Source organism: Drosophila mojavensis, unplaced genomic scaffold (genome assembly GCF_018153725.1).
Source record: "Drosophila mojavensis isolate 15081-1352.22 unplaced genomic scaffold, ASM1815372v1 contig_16, whole genome shotgun sequence".
Classification (NCBI taxonomy): Eukaryota; Metazoa; Arthropoda; class Insecta; order Diptera; family Drosophilidae; genus Drosophila; species Drosophila mojavensis.
This window is the reverse complement of record NW_025318693.1, coordinates 5,992,005-6,013,318: the sequence shown is the minus strand read 5'-3', so window position 1 is coordinate 6,013,318 and position 21,314 is coordinate 5,992,005. Positions and strand designations below refer to the sequence as shown.

The following is a 21,314-nucleotide window of genomic DNA, read 5'->3' as shown; positions in this document are numbered from 1 at the left end:
ACATATTTTTCCATTCCACTCATTTCCCAAGCCACATTACATCGTCAATGAGCATTGGGAACGACTGAACAGTTTGACTATATATATTATATGTATTTGAAAATCAAAATATTATTTGAATCAAGATTTATTTAATTTAATGTGCAACTTTAAGGAGTAAATATATAAATAAATACAAAATACAAAAATTCAATAAATGTTTCCAATCAAGCTGAAGGTGAATAATAATAATTTACTGCTTATTATATATGTGTCTATGCTTTTTATATTAGCTGGAATTTAGCTGAAAATATATCTCTAATTAATTCAATCAATATTCAATCAAACTCTTCTCTTTATGCCTTGAACTCATTTAAATTGGAAAAACTTACATTATTGCTTTGGTGCCACAGTCAGTGGGAGGCATGGCTGACCTCCTTCTAACTGATCAGGATGTTGATCTAACTCAATTTAGCGAAACTTTAAAATTTTGATATGAGTCTTTGATATCACACGCTGCGTATATGCATAACAATATTTTATAAATAATTTAAAATTATTTAGATAAGTTTAGATTTGCATTAGATTGCGGTATAATTTCGACCAATTCCCACATATTAAAATTAAGTAAAATCGTTTGTCAAAGTGTAACTACTTTTATTATTATTAAGCAAGTGCATCTAGAGCCAAAGTTATGAAACAATTAATTTTCCACAAAAAAAAAACAGAGTCGACCACAGCCCAAGCACAGCTGCTGCAGCCACATTTAAGTGTGTGTATGTATGTGTGTGCGTGCACAAATGTAAGTGTACGTGCTCTCTATCGATGCGCAAAGGTGTCGCAGAGTGTCTCCCAGTTGGGCAGCCCGGACTTGCATTACATATAGTTGTAGTCACACTGTATGATGTATATTATGTGAAGGGCGATGCCGCTTACGAGTGGAATGAACAGTTGCAGATTTATCTTGAATAAGCCAAAGATTTTGATGCTCGTATCTTGGAAGGCCAGCTGCAAGCCCAGCCAGTCGCTCTACGGAAGAGAAATCATTGGGATAAAAGCATAAATATGAATCGTGGCACTTACACTGCGCTCCACTAGATCCGAATCGCAGAGGGAGGCGCGCAGCTCATGCAAAGTGTACTCATGAATTCTACCAATCATGCTAGCGATGAGAGCAAAAAGGTAGAGCTCCAAGAAATAGTTGATGTTTACCAATAGCGTGATCCATTCCCCGAGAGGTTTGCTGTTGTCCGAGTGATTGCCGACCAGCAAGCGGTAATAGGAGCATCCAGTCACACAGCTCATGCAAACTAGAATCAGCAACATGCAGGCCAGCGGATATTTAAAAACTTCGCAATAGTCCCTTGTCATTTGAATGAGTCTATAGTACATGCGATGCACTTCCAACATTTTCTGCTCCTTCTTTGACTTTCTGGGTATCGGCGAGGCGTACAACTGATTTATGTAACGCTGCAGTTTCATGAGGGTGTAGCACATTTGCCAGATTATAGTGAATGTCAGGAAATACAGCTCGTCTACGATAGTTTTGGAGCCAAGAGCGCCTACAAAAATGTAAAGGCCATCGACTGCAGTGAATGCGTATATAATGAAAGCTACGGTGCGTGGGACTTGCAGCAGCAATCTGAGCCAGAATAACAGTTGGAGATGCGACTTCTCCAATGGTGTGACGCAATAGTGAGATTCGGCTATGAACCTCTCTACCTTCAACAGAGCCTGGAGCATATTAAATATCCTTTGCTGCCAACGCTGCGCACAGTAAACACAGCTCACGAAGCCCAGCCACCTGATGTACGGATAAACGGCCAGCAGGAGGGCCATTACGTGCGAGCGAGTAAGGTAATACGCATTCGATGAACTGAACGCAATCGTCCTATAAGAGACGACTAGAAGCGAAATTAAGCAAAAGAGTCTGGTGTAAATGCACAAGACGCGCGACCTTATCAAACTTCCAGTGCGGATATCAAAATAGAATTCAAAGATTCCACTGAAGGCAAAAAAATACGCTAGCCATGCGTAGGCAGTGTGCGTTCCCGAAGACATTTTCACCACAACTGCAACTGCATTAAGCGAATTAACTGGTATGAAATCAATTGGAAATGCGTATTTGAATGTTGCGATAAGGGAATGAAAAGTGGAAAGCAAATAGAAAAGACAGCTTGATGACTTCAAGCGATACTTGTTGTCTGCCACACAAACCATTTAGACCCGATGTCACAGATAGTCCGATATAGGCGAGAATAAGCCATAAACGTAATAGTTTTAAATGGCAGCTGTGCCGGTAACTGTCACAGACCAGGTTAAAAATATTAAGGAATTCTGCTTGTTTATATGCTTGAAATGTTTCTCTTAGCGGTTAATAAATAAATATATTTATGTATCCGAATACCAATGGAGTGGTTCTCTTAGTGGTAAATGCTTAATAAATTAATAATTGAATATAAAATAATAATAGAGAAATTCGAATACCAACTAGATCTTTTAGTCTTCTAGTGTAGTTCAGCGTTAAATTTTCACTCACAATATTAATCTGAATAGATCAATTATATCATGCATATCAATCATATCAATAGACTATATATACTCACTCTGTGATATATTAACTTATTCATCGTTTTTTTTTTTTTTTTTTGCTTTCTTCAGCTCGTTACAGAGTTTCCCATTAAACCTTGACTGGACTTGCACAACATGAGAAGGAAACTGCAAATCGATATTGTCTTTTGATCCATTGTTTTGATCAGTCGAATAGCGGCACGACTGCTTGCTGTATTTGTCACATACCAAACTGGATGTGGTCTACAATGGCTGGTACTGTCAATGGATTTGCAGATCTGTGGCTTGCAACAAATTTGCTATCATAAATTAAGTGCACTCAGTGAACATGATACAAGTGACATTATTCGTTCTGGCTAACAGCTTCGAGTTGGCATGGCATGGCATGGCTGGGCAGAGCGGGGGTGCTGCATGGCTATGTGAGCGAGTCAGGGCACAAATGTGCCGTTGCCTAAGCTGTGGGCAAGTTGACCTTTCGCTTTTTGTGTCTGGCGGCTGCTGGAGCGAAGCTTTTGGTTTCTTGTAATTTAATTGTCGACTGCCTGACCTTTTGCGCATGCGCGAAGCTGTTGCTGCTACTGCCGACTGCCGACCGCCGACTGCCGGTTGCCATTTCATTTGGAATTGAATATCTAACGGAGCTGGCACTAATTACAAACGCTTAAGCCTGGTCAAAGTCCTGGCCTATAATAAATTAACATTTCAATTGTGTGTGCAGCGTGCTAAACGTTCACACAATTGCCGAAAATCGCAAAAAGTGAAAGGGCAACAGCAAGCGGCTCTACCCAGGTCCCTTTAGTCGGCTAAGCGGAAGAATAACCTTTCTAAGCCGCTGCAGCGAAGTTGAACCCAGACACACGATTCGAATCATAGCCAGGTGGCTGCCCAGTCTTACTTATGTATATATACTAGCTTGTTGTTGTTGTTGTTGTTGTTGTGGTTGCTGTTGCTGTTATTGGCTGTTGCGCGCCATGTGGCATGATCAGTGCGGGACTGTTAACTGGTCTCTCAGCGCTCAGCGCTCAGCGTTCAGCGTTGATCTTCAATTAGTTTATTGTTCGCTTGGTCTTTTGCGCCATGTGAAGCAGGCGACATTTGCCGCCAGTTTTTACTATAAATTGCCAGAACGGCATCGAAACGTTTGCAGTTGTTGTTTCTTCTTCTAGTGCGCCTCGTCGTTGTGCTCCCATCCAAAAGTCGGTTAGCCACATTCCAAGTGGTGTTCGGTGCTTGGATCAGTTAAAGGATAGACAAGTGGAGAAACGCGCTAGGACATCGACGCGCTGCAATGCTAAAGGTGTGATCTAAGAGATGCACAGAAGATGCTTAAATAATGCAGAAGTCAATTACATAATTCTGTGACAATCAAATTATGCCTATGCTATATGGGAGCTAATCATTTGATCTTGTCTTCCTTGTAGATATTTCTGCTGAGCGCTGCGCTGGGCATTGCCTGTGCTGGCGTTATAGGACCTGGGCCGTACTATGGCGGTCTAGGGGGACCCCTGCACACCTATGCCGGCTATGGGCCACACCACGGGCCACCGCAATACGCAGCACCAGGTGAGCTAATGAGGAAACTGAGAAAGTTTGCGTGATTGAGTTCCGTGTATTTCTCCAGCACCCAAGCCCGTTGCACCGGAGCCGTACGATGCAGATCCCAAGTACTCTTTTGGATACGACATACAGGATGGCTATACGGGCGACCTGAAGAGCCAGCATGAGACACGCCACGGCGATGTGGTCAAGGGCAGCTACTCGGTTGTGGACCCCGACGGCACCAAGCGCACCGTTGACTACACAGCCGATCCACATCATGGCTTCAATGCGGTGGTACGTAAGGAGCCCCTGGCCTACAAGCCACTGGCACCACCCGCACCTGCACCACATGCGCTGCTGCCTGGACCCGCGCCTGAGTTACCAACCCAACAACACACACAAACACATATTCAATAATTCTTTGTACACACATAAGCACACACAAAAACACTCAAACACACACAAACACATATTCAATAATTCTTTGTACACACATAAGCACACACAAAAACACTCAAACACACACACAATTATAAAATACCTACACATAAGCATTGTACTCTTTGTAAGAAGATACGAAACAAAGAAACCAAAAAACTTAGAAATAAAGACTCACTTCTGTTTTGGCATTTGAATGAAGAGGACGTTTTATTAATATCTTGACACCTACATATATACGCCATCTAGCTCCCGATGGTAATTGGCGCAGCCGGTTGAGGAATGGATCTACTTATAATCATGCTAAGTATCATTATTTTTGTGAACTTCACTAAAGTGGAGTAACTGTTTATAAGATGCATTGCTAAATGGAACGGAATCAATCGCTGATATTCGTTACCACAGAAAAAAAAAAAAATATATATATATATATATATATATTGCAGTCTATGTATAAACATATACACATGTACCTAATTTTAAATAACAAATGTGTTGCGATTGGGCAGAATCAATCGTTGATAATTGCTGTTATCGCAACATTATTCATTAAAAATATATACATATGTGGATATGTATGCATATGAACATTTTGTGGTGTGATATATGAAATCAAACGCTGATCATCGTACTTCATACACAACAAACATTCATTCACAAACTCATGATGTGGTGGGGTGGAATCAATCACTGATAATCACTACTGCCACAGCATGATTAAACAACATAGTAATGTATTTGTGAATTTGTACATGCAGTACATATATGCAGACATACGTAACTAGAAAATCGTCTATTATTTCACAACTACATGAAATTTTAAGACACGCTATGAAAAATAAATAAAAAGCAGCAACGCCACAATTCTGCGTTTCGCCGCCGACCTAACGGAATCTTGAATTTCGGTCGTCACTCTCAACATTAAAGAGGCTCTGATGTCCGGCGCCACTAGACACGCGACAGAATTACAACGCTCAAAACTCAAGAAATTTCGGCCGACAATAACAAATCTATGCAACATACAATATATGGCGCCACTAATCTGTCTTTCGACGCCGCCACCGTCGCTTATTTCGGCGAAACGAAATATGCCTGGCGTCACACATTCGCACAACTACGCTACAAAATATGTAGTTTGTAGTGAAAGACACTATTCAATGAGCAACTCGCAAAACTACAAGATCAGTTGCGACACAGAGCTCAAACAGAAAAGACATACATACAGCTTACAAATAATCTCATAGTGCAGTGATAAATAGTCGTAATCGCTCATGTGAACAGAAAAGTCTATAAAATCAAACGTTGATAATTATATGACTTAACTGATCGGCTTTGGTAAAACACATACGCAAATTTTCATAGTATATATCATTTTCATTCTTACGTTGTTTTCCCCTACGGTGAATTAGATCCGATGAATTCTGGCGCAACAACTTTTATACCAACGCAGCATTCGTAAAACTGGTGTCAATACCACAAGCAATAGCATTTTATTAAGGAATGTCAAAGCGATATACACTTCGGCCAAGAACATCTACCAGGCAAATCATAAAAATAAGCGAAAACACAGTTTATCCTCCCAACGAAAACTCAATGGACTCCGGCAACGCCTCGGTATCACTTCCGTCTACTATATCGACTTCAAACGGTACACCTTCAACAATTAGCATGGATAACACTCCAACAACTGTAACCCCAACCGACATCCTCGCTTTCATCAAGGAAGTACCTACCTTTGACGGAACCCCTAATCAACTGCAAGACTTCATCGTTAATGTGGAAGAAGTGATCACATCTATGCAAGGAATCGACCAGACACCGTACAGCTCCCTTCTACTAAGAGCTATCAGGAATAAAGTCATAGGAAGAGCTAATGACGCGTTAAAACTGTGCGACACTGGACTCATCTGGAATGACATTAAGGCTAATCTGATTCAACATTATGGTAACAAAAAAAGTGAAGCTATGCTTATTCACGATTTGCAAAACATTTCTGATAACTTATCTTTAGGTCAACTTTTTTATGGTATTTTGAAAATAAGATCTCAATTAACAGACAAATTACGAAACGCAAATCAATACTCGACCGACAAAGCTAAACTCTATGACGAAATTTGCTTGAATACATTTTTAATCCACTTGCGAGAACCTCTTAAAACTTCAGTAAAATCAAAAAATCCGCAAGATATTAACGAAGCCTACGAATATTGCCGTATAGAAAAGACCTTCTATTCTCAAAAACCAAATAACACTCAGAAAATTAGAGCACAAATAACACCATATTCACGCCCCCAAAATATAAAAAATCATCCTAACAATAACCCACAGTATAACAATAGAAGCAATTCATATAGAAATTCTGCAGCCATCACTCAGCCTAACTATCACAATAATAATAGAAATTCAACTCTAAATCCTTTCAACTCAACAATCACCCCCAACAATCAATTACATAATATTAATGAACAACAATCATCAACTGAACTTTGCAATATCAACGACGCAGAAAATTTTTTCAAAACTGCCTCCAAGACTCAACAGGGTACTTAACAAAAAGAACACATGGCTCAACACTACCATTCATATGGATTAATTCCATCACAAACCAACCCATCAAATTTTTAATAGATACAGGTTCCACAAATTCATTTATAAGCCCAACTTTAGTTTCCAATGTCGATCGCAAAACTCTCAATAATCCTGTAACTATCCAGACTGTCTTAAATCAACATGTCATTAGAGAAAAAACCATTATTCAATCGCTTACAGAGTTTAAAGAAGAAATGATTTTGGAGTTTCTTCTTTTCGACTTTCATCCACATTTTAAAGGCCTGTTTGGAATGGATATTCTAAGAAAATTAAAAGCCAATATTAATCTAGCCTGTTTTTGTCTTGAAACTCCAAAATCATGTTTAAAAATTTGTATACAAGACAATCCAGTAACCGAAGTACATGTTATACCCGCTCTATCAAAAGTCTTAATAAATCTTCCAGTCCAGTTGAAGCAAGGTGATTTTTACAGTCAAGAAACAATTTATAACAAAAACTTGAATATATCAGAAGGACTATACAAATCAGCTAACGGATATAGCAATATGTTAATTACAAACAAGTCCCACGAAGATCAGCCACTATATTTGGAACAGCCATTAAAAACCACCCCCTATAATCAAAATCAATTTGTTGAAATATACAATATAGCCTCAGATAATCAAAATCCTCAACATATCCACAAACCAATCACCACATTAAGAACCGACCACCTTAACTCCGAAGAGAAAATCGCGCTAACACAACTTTGTAGTAAATACATAGACATTTTCTATGACGATAGTCAAAAGTTAACGTTCACCAATGACATTAAACACTATATACACACAACTGATAATACGCCAATCTTTGTCAAATCCTATCGCTATCCTTTCGCCTTAAAAGAGGAAGTAAAAAACCAAATAGAGTCAATGCTGAAACAAAATATAATTACAACCAGCTATTCACCTTGGAGTGCCCCAGTTTGGGTAGTTCCAAAAAAAAACAGGCCCAAATGAAAAACGAAAATGGAGGCTAGTTTTAGATTATCGTAAACTCAACGAAAAAACAACTTCAGACCGCTACCCCATTCCGAATATAAACGATATTCTAGATCAACTCGGTAAATCCACCTACTTCTCAACGCTCGATTTAGCCAGTGGATTTCACCAGATTGAAATGAACCAAGCGGACAGATATAAAACAGCCTTTACAGTAGAAAGTGGTCACTTTGAGTTCGTCCGTATGCCGTTCGGGTTGAAGAACGCTCCTGCAACGTTTCAAAGAGTAATGGACCATATCCTTAGAGATCTTGTAGGTTCCATCTGTCTGGTTTACTTGGACGATATTATAATTTTTTCGACATCTCTGCAAAAACATCTGACTGACATTAAACAAGTTTTTGATAGGCTCAGATCCGCTAACTTTAAATTACAAATTGCAAAATCTGACTTCCTTCGAAAAGAGGTTAATTTCCTAGGCCACATAGTGACTCAAGATGGTGTTAAACCTAATCCCAACAAAATAAAAGCCATTCAGGAGTTCCCCATCCCAAAAACCAGGAAACAAATTAAATCATTTCTAGGGCTCCTTGGGTATTATCGAAAATTCATTAGGGACTTTGCACGCATAACAAAGCCCCTAACACAGCAATTAAAAGGCACAAAAGCGGTAACCATTGATGAAGAATACTGTAAAGCCTTTGAGTTTTGTAAGACATTACTTTGCAACAATCCAATATTGGTTTACCCAAATTTCAACAAACCTTTTATATTAACCACTGATGCAAGCAATTATGCCATTGGCGCTGTTTTATCACAAAAATTAGCTGGAAATGACAAACCTATTTCTTATGCAAGTCGTACATTATCTGATGAAGAAACACGTTATTCTACGACAGAAAAAGAAATGCTTGCAGTTTACTGGGCAGTAAAACACTTTAGGCCTTACTTATTCGGAAAAAAATTTATCTTAGTCTCGGATCATAAGCCATTAACATGGAACACAGGGCCATTTTCCACCAACGATAAAGTTGCCCGTTGGAAATTGCAGTTATTGGAATACGAGTTTGAATTTCAATACAAAAAAGGCTCTCAAAACGTGGTTGCAGATGCACTTAGTCGTATCCGTTCCGAAACAGACATTAGCGTAAACCATATAGACGCAGAAATTTCTAATAACCTTTCAACCAACATCCCAACTATTGAAAAACCACTTAACGACTTTAACTTGCAGATTGTTTTAACTGAGGGCATTCCTGCTTCTTGTAAGGTTTCTACTCCCTTTAAAAATAAATTAAGGCAAACAATCACCGAACCCAGCTTTACCACAGATATTGTACTGGACATCTTAAAGAAAACATTAAAACCAAACAGGATATGCACAATTTACACATCAGACAACATTTTTAAGATAGTGCAAGATGTGTTTTCTAAAGAGTTTTCTCACAATAAACTTTTCAAATTGTTTAGGTGTACAACTTTCCTAAATGATATTACTAATACTACTGACCAAGAAAAAATTGTCAATGATTATCACAATAATAACAATCACCGAGGTATTGATGAAACACTAATGCATCTTAAAAGAAAAGTTTACTTTCCATATATGAAAAGTAAAATAGCACAGATAATAAAGAGTTGTGAAATTTGCCTCACACTTAAATATGATAGACAGCCACAAAAACCACCTTTTCAAGTACCACAAACTCCTTGCAAACCAATGGAAATAATTCATATAGATATATACACGATAAACAAAAACTATAACCTTACACTAATAGATAAGTTTTCAAAATTCGCATGTGCCTACCCTATACCCAACAGGACCTGCATAAACGTCGTCACTTCCATGAAACATTTTTTTAGTCTTTTTGGAATACCTAAAAAACTAATCTATGACCAAGGTGCAGAGTTTTCCGGCAGTATATTTAAAGACTTTTGCAATCAATATGACATCCAATGTCATGTAACATCCTTCCAACAGTCATCCAGCAACTCCCCGGTAGAACGACTACATTCAACACTTACCGAAATTTATAGAATAATCACCGAACTAAAAAAAAAATACAAGCAGACAAATAAACACGAAGAAACTCTTTCTGAAACACTTCTAACCTACAATAACGCTATACATTCATCTACAAAACTCACACCTTTCGAACTTTTCACTGGACGCACTCATATTTTTGAACAAACTATTAAATACGACAATAATCACGAATATTTGCAAAAATTAAATTTCTTCCGATCAAAATTATACCAAGAGGTAAAAGAAATGTTACATAAAAATACCAAACACAATTTGGATAAACTTAATGTTGCTAGAAAATCTGCAACACTTGTATCCAATAATGATACCATATTTAGAAGGGAGAATCGTAGAAATAAGCTAACACCAAGATTCTCCAAACATAAAGTTTTACAAGATAATGGCAACACAATTATCACTACACACCCACAAAAAATACATAAATCTAAAATAAGGCGAACAACATAATAATAGGCAGTATAATTTTTAATTTTAATGTATACTATTCATAGTACTTAAGCATAGTATAAACAAAAGATGACATTTTATATTATACTTTATCTTTATTTTTGTGTTGTGTTGGTCTCACATCCTTTGAGTATGCTCAATCCACATAACAAATCAGTGGTATCCACCTGGACACCCTGTTTTTAATCATTTGCTTCATTTTGGGGAGGGAGGAGTTACCAACCCAACAACACACACAAACACATATTCAATAATTCTTTGTACACACATAAGCACACACAAAAACACTCAAACACACACAAACACATATTCAATAATTCTTTGTACACACATAAGCACACACAAAAACACTCAAACACACACACAATTATAAAATACCTACACATAAGCATTGTACTCTTTGTAAGAAGATACGAAACAAAGAAACCAAAAAACTTAGAAATAAAGACTCACTTCTGTTTTGGCATTTGAATGAAGAGGACGTTTTATTAATATCTTGACACCTACATATATACACCATCTAGCTCCCGATGGTAATTCCTGCGCCCCCTTTGCCACCAGTGCCCAAGGCCTCGCTGCCATTGCTTTTTTTTCTTTTTTTTTTTTTTTTTTTTTTCTTTTTTTCCTCCTTTCCCCCCCCCCCCCCCCCCCCCCCCCCCCCCCCCCCCCCCCCCCCCCCCCCCCCCCCCCCCCCCCCCCCCCCCCCCCCCCCCCCCCCCCCCCCCCCCCCCCCCCCCCTTCCCCCCCTTTCCTCCTTCCCCCCCCCCCCCCCCCCCCCCCCCCCCCCCCGCCCCCCCCCCCCCTTTTCCCCTTTTTTTTTTTTTTGGTTTTTTTTTTTTTTGGGTTTTTTGGCGCCTTTTTTCCTTCCCTCCTTCTTTTTTTTTTTTTTTTTTTTTTTTTTTTTTTTTTTTTTTTTTTTTTTTTTTTTTTTTTTTTTTTTTTTTTTCCCCCCCTCTCTTTTTTTTAAGGGGTTTTTCTTTTCCCTTTTTTGGTTTTGTTTTTGGATGTTGGAAATACGTTTATACATATATTTTGTACGCGGGCTTATCTCATAAGTTTAACTGAATATAGGATGGCATGCGTTGTTGTATTCCACGTATAAGCTTACGTTTGCTGCTAAGGTTATTGATCTTGAAATAAAAATACATTTTATACGACGAGCACTTGGAGTATTTGTTTCATTCGTGTTGGGTCTATAATGAATAGGCGAATCTGTAATCGCTTATCATAATAGTTGCTATTATGCTGTATTCAAGTAGTAAAACACTCCTTGGTAACTCAGTGAATGTGTTTTATTTTGTATTTATTGTATCAACTCTTCTGTAATTTTATAATTTGCTTGTATCATATGATATAGTATAATTATTTGATTATGTATAAATATATGTATATGTTGTGTGTGTTTGTATATGAATGTTGAATTATTATTTCTTGGTATTATTTGCACATATATGTGTACGTATGTATATTTATGTAAGTATGTATATGCATGCTTTACATATAGACGTGTATATATATATATATAGTCTCTACCGCTTGTAGAGCAGATCGAAATGTATAAGATCATCATACTAGATTCCATCTGCGTCAAGTTACAAATTATATTAATATATATATTTATTATATAGATAGATTTGTTGCATTGGTCTCTGCTGCATCAAATGAGATATACAATTCAATAAGATTATAGTCCTTAGTTTTGTAGTAAACGGTATCAAAAGATAGGTACAATTGAATTGGCCCGTGCTCATACACAAGCTACCACTAAAATCATTTTGGAGCCCTCGTCTCTGTGGCCAAACGAAACGAAAGAGCAAAAATTTCCATCAATATCAATATCAAGATATCATTAATAAGTCGCATCGCTACTGCAATGGAAAGCATTTAACTATGGGTCTGGGTGTGTAGGCTGGCATGATGCAAAATTTCGCTAAATGAACTTAGTATTAGTTAGATATCAGTAAGCTTCATATGTAAGTATTATGGATACGAGACATTGAGTTGCACACTAAAATATTTCGAATATATCTAATAAGTACATACATAACCAAGTATGGAGCTAATATAGCACGCAGTATAATTTGTATAATTTTCGTTGATTGTTTGGCTTTGTGTCTAGTTTAATATCGTATAATTCATACCTTGGCTGCTATAGGACAAGATATTTACATTTATCATAGACAACCACTTGATGCACTGAAGACTATTTTGGGATATGCTTGAATTGCTTCACCTCTTTCTTATTCGTATTACACTTAATTCATTAATTTTCGTTTAGTTTTCGCCATTTATAAATGAAAAGTTTTATCAAAGCTGGCAGCGTTTACTGTTGCGTATATCAAATTAAAATCGTGGCTTGCCTTAGACAGAGCTTTAATTCGAGTATTTCGAATAGAATATGAATTTCTCTTTATGATTGATCTTTAGTTTGAGTAATATGCAAGTATTTAAATTCGTATTGAATATATGTTTAGGTTAGCCTAATTTTAATTGTATTTCATTTAAGTTGTTGCATTTCAAGGACATGTTCTCTAATTTATAATTTCATATGTTTATCCAATGATTCTTAAGCATTCTCTTATAGCTCTTTTGGTTCATTCGTTTTTAACTTGAAACGGAGGGTTTTAACTGTTTGATTGGTTATTGGTAGGACTTTAGTAATTGATTCGGCTAAAAAAATATTCATAGTGGGTAGCTTTACTACGCTGATTGTGAGTTGAGAGTTGAAATTGTAAATATATTTATGCATTGATATACATACATATATTAATTGGTTTCCATAGTCAGTTCTTATTGTTTGCATAAACTAAATTGACTTTAGTAAATTATTCAGTGAATGCAAAATTAAAATGAATTTCTAAAACTTGTTTAAAAAGATTTATAATAAATTTGATTTAAAATGTTTCATTTATGTTGTTTATATTGTCGATATTTTATTTGTTGATTTTCAACACCAATTTGATTTTCTTGTAGATTTATTTTGTTTCGTTCTCATGAATATTGATCCAGATTGAAATATCCTCAGGATCTATTTGAAGTGCAACTGTTTATGGTTATGGTATTGGTTATGGTTATTCAAAGAGTTTAATTTTAGCTTTCGTTATATTGAGTACTATCCTTGCTGATATACATATAACATATCTGTATATATTTATATAAATAGATATATATTTATGCATTGTGATTATGTGAATTCCGTTTTTAGACATCTAAACATGTAAGATTGGTTTTTATATTTAAAGCGCTTTGAGTTAGTTGTATTTATCGGTCTCATCTGCCGTATGCACAGATAAGATAAGATAATAATGGATTTAATTTGACTAGTAGTATCTTTAGTGGAATTATATTGATTTAGCTAGTAAATATCGTAGGTATTCTTCATGGGCTGATAGATTAGATAGATTATTAGAAAAGGTGGTCCATTTAGTCATCGTATCGTAATTGAGTTTTAAATGAAATATGCTAAAAATGCGTGTGACGTAAATAAAAACAAATGAAATCAAAATGCAAACATAAATTGTTCAATAATGACTTATTTAATTAAAAACATTGCAGCACACTTTCAGTTAGCACGTACATTATAATACAAAATACACATTAATGGAATATAATAAATTACAAAGTAAACTGAAATAAAAAGTATCTTTGATTCAGGGTGAACAGATAAAAAAGTAAAGCTCCTTTCGCAATGGGGTCTCTCATCTATTGTTTTGCGTTGTTTCGAAAAAAGTGCTTCTATAACAGATTTGCAAGTGCTCGCAATTGATTATGATATTTCTCTTTATATAAGTCTCTTAGCTACACTTTATATTTCTGCATTATTTTCAGCTTTTAATATGTATCGTTCACATAGTATTGATATATTTTCGTAACTAATAAAAAACCTTGAGCTTTTCAGCTTCAGCTCCTCAGCTCCTTTCGTTCCTTTTATATTCATATATATATTTTTGTTTATATGTATAAGTTGCATGTTGTAATTATTTATAGTGATTTATATATAGATATATGTAAATATACCGATATATTTATATGTATATGTAGATATATGTATACTGTTTAGAATTCGCTTGCACGCTAGCCATTACAGTGAAGTATGCTTAAGTTGGTTTCTGATTATTATTGGTTGCCTTTCCTTTTAGTATTTCCTTGCATCCGTAAGTACCGAAAATTATTTCCTCAAGTCCACGCAGGTCTTTTCCGTATTCGTGGTCGTCGTCGTCGTTGTATTTGTAGCCGTGCTGCTGCTCGTCTCCTCCAAGTCCTCGTTGTTGGGCTCGATTTCCTGTTCGGTGATGACGGTGACCAAGTTATCTGCTGCTTCTGTTTCCGAAGAGAGGAATACATAGTTTAAGTAATCGCCGACTTATATAGGACTACGATATATATAGCATCATATATATTTGAAGAGTGCACAACAGAAATGTTTGAATTACCGCTTTGACATACATTCCAAACGCTCTAGCCAAGATCTAGAATCGTATATTGTGGGCAATGGCATAGGGAATTAAGCAAGAGAAAGTTCAGATTAGTTCTTGAGAATAAATTCACTTTGGGCATGAAACACAAACGAAATGCACAAACAACAACATCGAAAAGCAAAGGCAATAACAGCTCAAATCAAGCAACGAAATAAAAATCCATTAAAACTTTTCACTTTAAGAGAAAATATCAACTGAATTAATAGAAAGAAAAAACTACGAAACTCAACGAAAGGCAAAAACAAAAAACAAAAAAACAAAAAATGGTATCAAAAATCATTCCGACAAATTCCGCACCATTCATATGCTGCTGCAGCAAGCTGGAGTGCGGCGGAGGCGGGGGACGTCCGTCGTCCCCTAAGTAGCCGGACATCTGCATTCCACTGCCGGACATGTCGATGCCCCCGTTGCCGGTGAGGACGCCCCTCTGAGAAGAAAGTTGCTGCTGCTGCTGCTGCTGCTGCTGCTGCTGATGCAGTGCGTTCAGAGCGCCGCTCAGTTGGTGCTGATGGTGCTTGGCGGCCAGATTGGCCAGCTGCTGCTGCTGCAGCTCGTTGCTCAGACCCGGCAGCATAATGCCCTCTATATATATGTATATGTGTGTGTGTGTGTGTGTGTGTTAAAGGATACAGTCAGAAATATGTCATGCACATACAGGGTGACCAAACAAAGGCGACTGGGCATATCTCATTCATCAGCTAAAGGTTATCAATAGCTTGATATGGTCACTCTTGCTTGGTCAGCCCTTAGTCAATATTCAATTAGATGCAGAGGAATCGAAACTATAGCTGAAGCTGTTAAAGGCGATAAGCTATCGTATGGAGCACCCGTAACTCTATACTAGAGCTATACCTAGACCTATTCCCATGATGGCTGCCAGCCCGTACTCACTTGAAGTGTGGTCGTAGTGGCCGTTCTGCTGGTTCATCTTGGCCGGGGAGTCGGTGTTCAGCTGGGAGGCGGTTACCGAGCGCGTCTGCAGCGTGTTTGGCTTGGAATTGAGCGCTGAGCCGGGCGCACTGGGCAGGCCGCTGCTGGTGGCGCTGCTGCCGCCGCCGTTGGGCTCGTCGAGCAGCTGGCGGAGTCGCTGCAGCTGCGCCTCCAGCTGGCGATTGTGATCTTCGAGTATCTGCATGCGCGCCTCCAGGCGGCCCTTGTGCTGCCGCAACAGCTTTGCCTCGGCCATCATGTCCTGGTGAATAGAGAGAAAGTTCAATTTCGGCCCGCCTCTGCTATCCATAATCCCCATCTTACCTGGCCATGCTCGCCCTGGCTGGACAGACCCGTCATGCTGGAGCTGCTGGAGTGGTGCATGCCGTTTGATTCATCGGGCGTGCCGCTCTGCTGCTTGGTGCACAGCTGCTGGTACTCGGCCTGCAGATTGGCGTTCTCCTCCTCGAGGTCGCGGATGATCGCCTCCAGCTCCTCGCGCTGCTCCGCATCCATCGCGGCCATCACCTGAACCGGCGACTTGGGCGCGCTGCCATTGGTCGCGGGCAGCGCCTGGCAATACTGTGCGATCAGCTGATGCTCGTCGTCGCTGTCGGGCGTCGAGTTGGAGCCAGTTCCGCCGTACTCCACCTGGGCCAGCCGCGACGCATACATCTCGAGGCGCGAGTGCATGTCGTTCTGCAGCTGGTGCGAGGTGTGCTGTGGACTGGGCGCCGGGCTCTCGAGTGCATCACCTATAGTACACAAATCGGAGTTAGTCGAGGCGGAAGATAGGCGTGGTGCTCCCTCTGCTTACCCTCTAGGACGCTCTGCACGGGCAGATAGCCGACGCGCGGATGCTTCTTAAAGTATTTGCGACTCTTGAATTTGTTTTTAAGGGCGCGCGTAAAGTCTCGCACGTCCTCGGTGGATGTGGTCTAAAGAATGAGATGGAAACGAATTAGTTTTTCTCTTTCGGCACATTCATTGCGCATACGCACCGTTGTGCAGTACTCGTGCATGGGATGGGTGAGCTTGTGGTTCTTGGCATTCCGCCCGAAGAAGAAACACTTTTGGCACATGTCAAAGTTGAAGCACTTGAGGCAGCGATACCGGAAGCCGACTATCGGATACTCTTTGCATATGTTGCACTTGGCCTGGTGCTTGGCCGCCTCCGCGGCAGCCAGACGATGCAGCACGGGCAGCCACACCAGACTCTGCGGCTCGTGCTGCAGCCAGCCGAGGAAGTGCTGCAGCTCGATCGATATCTCCTGATTGCCATCGATGGCTTCCTGTGATATGCCCGCCTGCTCCAGGCACGAGCGCACCGAGGGCTCGATATTAGAGCCCCCAAAGGCAGCCACCTCGCCCAGTTGACGGGGAACCTAGGTAGAGCGGACAGAGCAATTATTTAATTTTCCAATCTCTCTCTCTCTCTCTTCTCCCCACACCCCACACTCACCTGTATGCAATCGTGCAGCAGGAGTCCCAGGCGCCGCTGATCCGCTCGCCGGTCGGTGTCAGCGACCAAGCGGAACAGGTATCGATACTTCTCCTCGAGGTGGCCCTTGCAGAGCAGCACGAGGCCCACCTTGAAGCTGAGCACCCGAATTTGGCCGGTGCGCTGCGAGTCGTACACGTTCAGTATCCAGTTGATGGCCAGGTCGAGCATTAGCGTCAAATCAATTTTATCGATTGTCACGTAGAGCGAATGCAGCACCGTCGTCATATCCGGTATGTCGATCAGCTTGTCGTTCTGGGCCCGCAGTCCGTGCCGGTCAAACGACTCGCACGCGGTGGCCATTGAGATGCGATCAAGCGCTGCGATTGCAAATGTTACAAGTTTTTTAGAATGATAGAGATTTTATATCAATATTTATATTATTTATATTTATTATACATATTTCTAACATGCTACTACTCAGTCAATTAACTGATTTCCTTATTTATATCGAATAGTTATCATTGGATTTGGTATCGTTTCTACAGTTTACTGAGCAGCTACATCACACCTTTCTCTCACTCTCTTTGTCGATCACTCTCTCTCTTGCTCCTCCTCTAATTTTTCTTTCTCTCTCTCTCTCTTTCTCTAGCTATCTCTCTTATAAATATATTTCCCCCTCTCATTATATCTTTCATTTTTTCTTTTCCTCTCTCACTCTTATTAGTCATCTATCTCTTTCTTCTATCTTTTTCTTTTCCTCTGTTTCTCCCTCTTCTCTCTCTCTCTCTCTCTCTCTCTCTCTCTCTCTCTCTCTCTCTCTATCTCTATCTCTCATGCCCACAATATAAAGCCCTTGCTAAAAATATATTAATATAGAACCCAAAATATCTATTCCAAATTAAGGACCTGTTCTTTCAGCACAATTTAATGAAAGTTCTCAAATGTTAGCTAGGTTCTCTGCTTTGAGCCACCTACCTAATCGCTTCTGTACAGCTCGGAGTTTCATGGCTGTGCGATAGGCCGAGAAGCGAATTTCGTTGAGGTCCGCCAGTCCCTTCATCAGTTCGATCATCTCCGGGTGGTCCCAGTGTGTGGTCTCGCGTTCATGGCTGTGGGCGAATCAACGAGTTCAGTTTCGTTACGAGCGGCAGGCGAAGGGAGGGAGGGAACACTGGCAACACTTACTCGATGTAGTAAGGCACGTTGGCGGCAGTCGTGGCACGCTCCCAGGGCGGCTTAACACTTTGGCCCAAATTGGGCAGTGGTCCAATGGTGCCGCTGTTAGATGTAGTGCGTCCATCGTCCCCGTTCTCGTGCGCATTGTTGGCACCGGCCTGGCACAATACCTTCTGACGCTCGTCCATCGCAATTTGCAGCAGTTTCATGCTGTAACCGGAAAATCGCGTCAGCGATAGCTCTTTCTCTTTATCTGCGGCAGCCCAGAGAGGCGGCGCACACTTACCGTGTATTTAAATCCTCCAGCTTGGACAGGCACGGCGTCGGCACCAGCACCTGATTGGCGGTGAAGAACGATTGCTGCTCGTTGCAGTCGTCCAGCAGGGCGCTGGCCGTGGTCATCTTGTCCCGCAGCCGCTGCAGCTGCTGCATCTGCTCATTAGCCTCGCCCACGGACGACGGCGTCTGCCAGGTGAGCTGTGTTTGCTCGGCCAGGGCGACGCGGGAGGTCAAGTCCTCCAGGACCTTTTGGAATTGGCGCATTTTCTGCAAGAAACAAGTTGAGAAATAAGCCAATTAGCAAGCGAGCTCAATCGATACATGAAATTGCCATGAAAGCAGTTATAAATAGATCAATTATGTGGGAATAAATTATGATATATGAGTTGAATTGTAGCATTAAGGCTGGAGCTGAAATTCCTAAATTACGGGCGCAAAATTAAGAGAAATTGGCAAAAAACATAGTTCGAATCAGATTTTATGCTGTGTGGCTGTGATTTCATTTTAAAGCAGTCTAACTCTTCTTATACTAATATTTGTAATGAAGCAGCTAAACTTAGTCACCCCTTTTATGTTAGCTTAATTTACAGCTGTCAGCTGACCTCATCGGGTAAATTCACGCTGAGCTGTGATTTTTCTAAGACTTTGTCATTTTTTCTGCAGCCGTTATTCGACTCGCGTTTATATGGCAAATCTAATTGAATTTGAGAAATCGATAGCTTAACCAGCTGCTCAATTATAGCTTATCTTAAGTAGTATCACACATAATTGGCAAATCTGCATAATAATGTACTTGAATGTCTTGAGACTCCTTCAACATTCAACTTTCCAATTGGATAATCCACTCTAAGTTTACTAATTAAATCACAATAATTTTCATCATAATTAGCGCTACAGATTGAGTGCTGCACAAGCTGAAAACTATTTACATAAGTATGAATTTCTGTATGCGGCTTTGTCGGACATTTATTGATGGCTGTTCTTATTTGAAGAGAACTCTTCCCAGCCATTGTCTCAGTTTGTTTGCTGGCGCTGTCTCGGCTGGCTCGTTTCAGCATCCGATATCTCTCAGTATGGCTGGCGCATTACGCATACGCCGCATTGTACACATTGTTGGGGCCAATAATGCGGCAAAGTGACGTGGCGCGACTCCAATGAAGCGAGCCTTCAGTTTAACTTGGGCATAAGTTAATCAGAGTCTTTATTTACGCTGCTTTTCTGCCAACGGCCGCTGCCTCTGCCTCTGCCGCTGCCGCTGCCGCTCCGAGCAAGCTCTTCATTAGCAGTAAAAGGCAAGGAGCAGAGACTGCAGGAAGCGAGGATGCTTGCAGCAGGTGTCGCCTTTACCGTTACAACGTTTTATTTCGCACATTTTCATCAGGCTCTCTGCCAAAGCAGACCATTTGGCGGGGGGCAGCAGGAGTTGGCAGCAAAAACTTTCATTGCTGCCATTCTGCATGCGAAATGCATGCAACAAGCAAAATGCATTTACCCTCAACTCGCAACTATGCCACTGTCATGATGCATGCAGCATGCAGCATGCAGAATGCCACGCAATTTACTCTATTATTTAATTTTGTTATAGTTTATAGTTTTAGCTCGCTCGCTCGCTCGCCAACTAACTCTTTTTTCTCTCACTGTAATTCGATTTTCCGAAAGTTTGTGTTTATGATTTTAAACTTTGCCGCTTCTGCTGGCGCCTCGAGGCAAGTTTCAGTTTTATAATGCATGCAGCGGCAACTTTGCATGTGTTGAGCTGTCTCGACGCTCGAGTCTCCTGCTGCCAGCAAGGTGCACATAAGCGACAGTTGAGCGTGGCCATTTGAACTTTTGCCAGACATTTTAGCCAGATCTAATATGATGTTATTTACGTGCTTTGCTTGCCTTGAACGCAATTTGCATATTCTAAGTTTGCTAGTTAATGTTTTAATAGGAATTTTAAAAGGTTCGAGTCTATGGAAATAATTGTGTTTCCCTCAGAGTGTAAATGCACGAAAATGCATTATTTTATTTTATCAAGGCTGGACTTCCTTTCTCACATTGTAAAACATGCTCCGCCTTGGGGCTGCTCAATTATGAATATTTTCTGTTGCAACATGGCTGCATTTTTCAATTGCTTCTTTTGTGTTGTTGAGTTTTGTGCTTCGGCTAATTAAGTGTAAACATGTTCTGGAGCTGCAATTAATTGCGCATTTGTTGCCACAAAGAAGCGCAGCCACCACAACTGAAGCGGACGCTTTGCATTTCTGTTTAATTAGCCAAAAGGGGGCAACAACAACAACAACAACAGCAACAACAACAGCAACAGCAACTGCAACAAAGACAAAGGCAATCAGGGAGACGTCGCTGTCGCTCGACTCTGTGCCGCAAGTTGCTCGCAGCGGCAATCAATAATTTGTTGTTTACAATAAATATGCAACATGGCTCGGCGCCCGCCCACCTGTCCCACCTGT

At 40.2% G+C, this 21,314-nt stretch overlaps 3 protein-coding genes across 19 annotated transcripts in view; 1 reads left to right on the top strand and 2 right to left on the bottom strand.

Annotated features, from left to right (window-relative positions):
• Nucleotides 1-743: 743 nt before the first annotated feature.
• Nucleotides 744-2,040, bottom strand: LOC6573277 (putative gustatory receptor 85a). Its single transcript, XM_001999327.3, has 2 exons — nt 1,063-2,040; nt 744-1,008 (listed from the first exon to the last, which is right to left on the bottom strand). Exons 1-2 carry the CDS (start codon nt 2,038-2,040, stop codon nt 856-858), a joined length of 1,131 nt encoding a protein of 376 aa, XP_001999363.2. The 3' UTR covers nt 744-855.
• Nucleotides 2,041-3,678: 1,638 nt separating this feature from the next.
• On the top strand, nt 3,679-4,500 carry LOC6573278 (larval cuticle protein A2B; the record flags this gene model as incomplete). Its single annotated transcript, XM_044007259.1, has 3 exons — nt 3,679-3,847; nt 3,972-4,113; nt 4,172-4,500. Coding segments are annotated over exons 1-3 (480 nt in total), but the record flags the coding sequence as incomplete, so codon positions are not given.
• A 10,146-nt stretch (nt 4,501-14,646) lies between these two features.
• LOC6573279 (dystrophin) overlaps nt 14,647-21,314 on the bottom strand; it is a 168,296-nt gene continuing 161,628 nt past the window's right edge. For 7 of the 17 annotated variants that reach the window (XM_044007336.1, XM_044007338.1, XM_044007340.1 and 4 more), the window contains 11 exons: nt 18,869-19,128; nt 18,592-18,792; nt 18,382-18,515; nt 17,425-17,783; nt 16,964-17,347; nt 16,780-16,900; nt 16,287-16,717; nt 15,924-16,224; nt 15,330-15,614; nt 14,988-15,023; nt 14,783-14,874 (listed from right to left, as the gene is read on the bottom strand). In XM_044007336.1, the coding sequence (XP_043863271.1) occupies nt 15,013-15,023; nt 15,330-15,614; nt 15,924-16,224; nt 16,287-16,717; nt 16,780-16,900; nt 16,964-17,347; nt 17,425-17,783; nt 18,382-18,515; nt 18,592-18,792; nt 18,869-19,128 (2,487 nt within the window). In that variant the 3' untranslated portion in view covers nt 14,783-14,874; nt 14,988-15,012. Of the gene's footprint in view, nt 14,875-14,987; nt 15,024-15,329; nt 15,615-15,923; nt 16,225-16,286; nt 16,718-16,779; nt 16,901-16,963; nt 17,348-17,424; nt 17,784-18,381; nt 18,516-18,591; nt 18,793-18,868; nt 19,129-21,314 lie in introns of all 17 variants that reach the window. The other 10 variants (XM_044007342.1, XM_044007343.1, XM_032731608.2 and 7 more) reach the window with 4 other exon arrangements.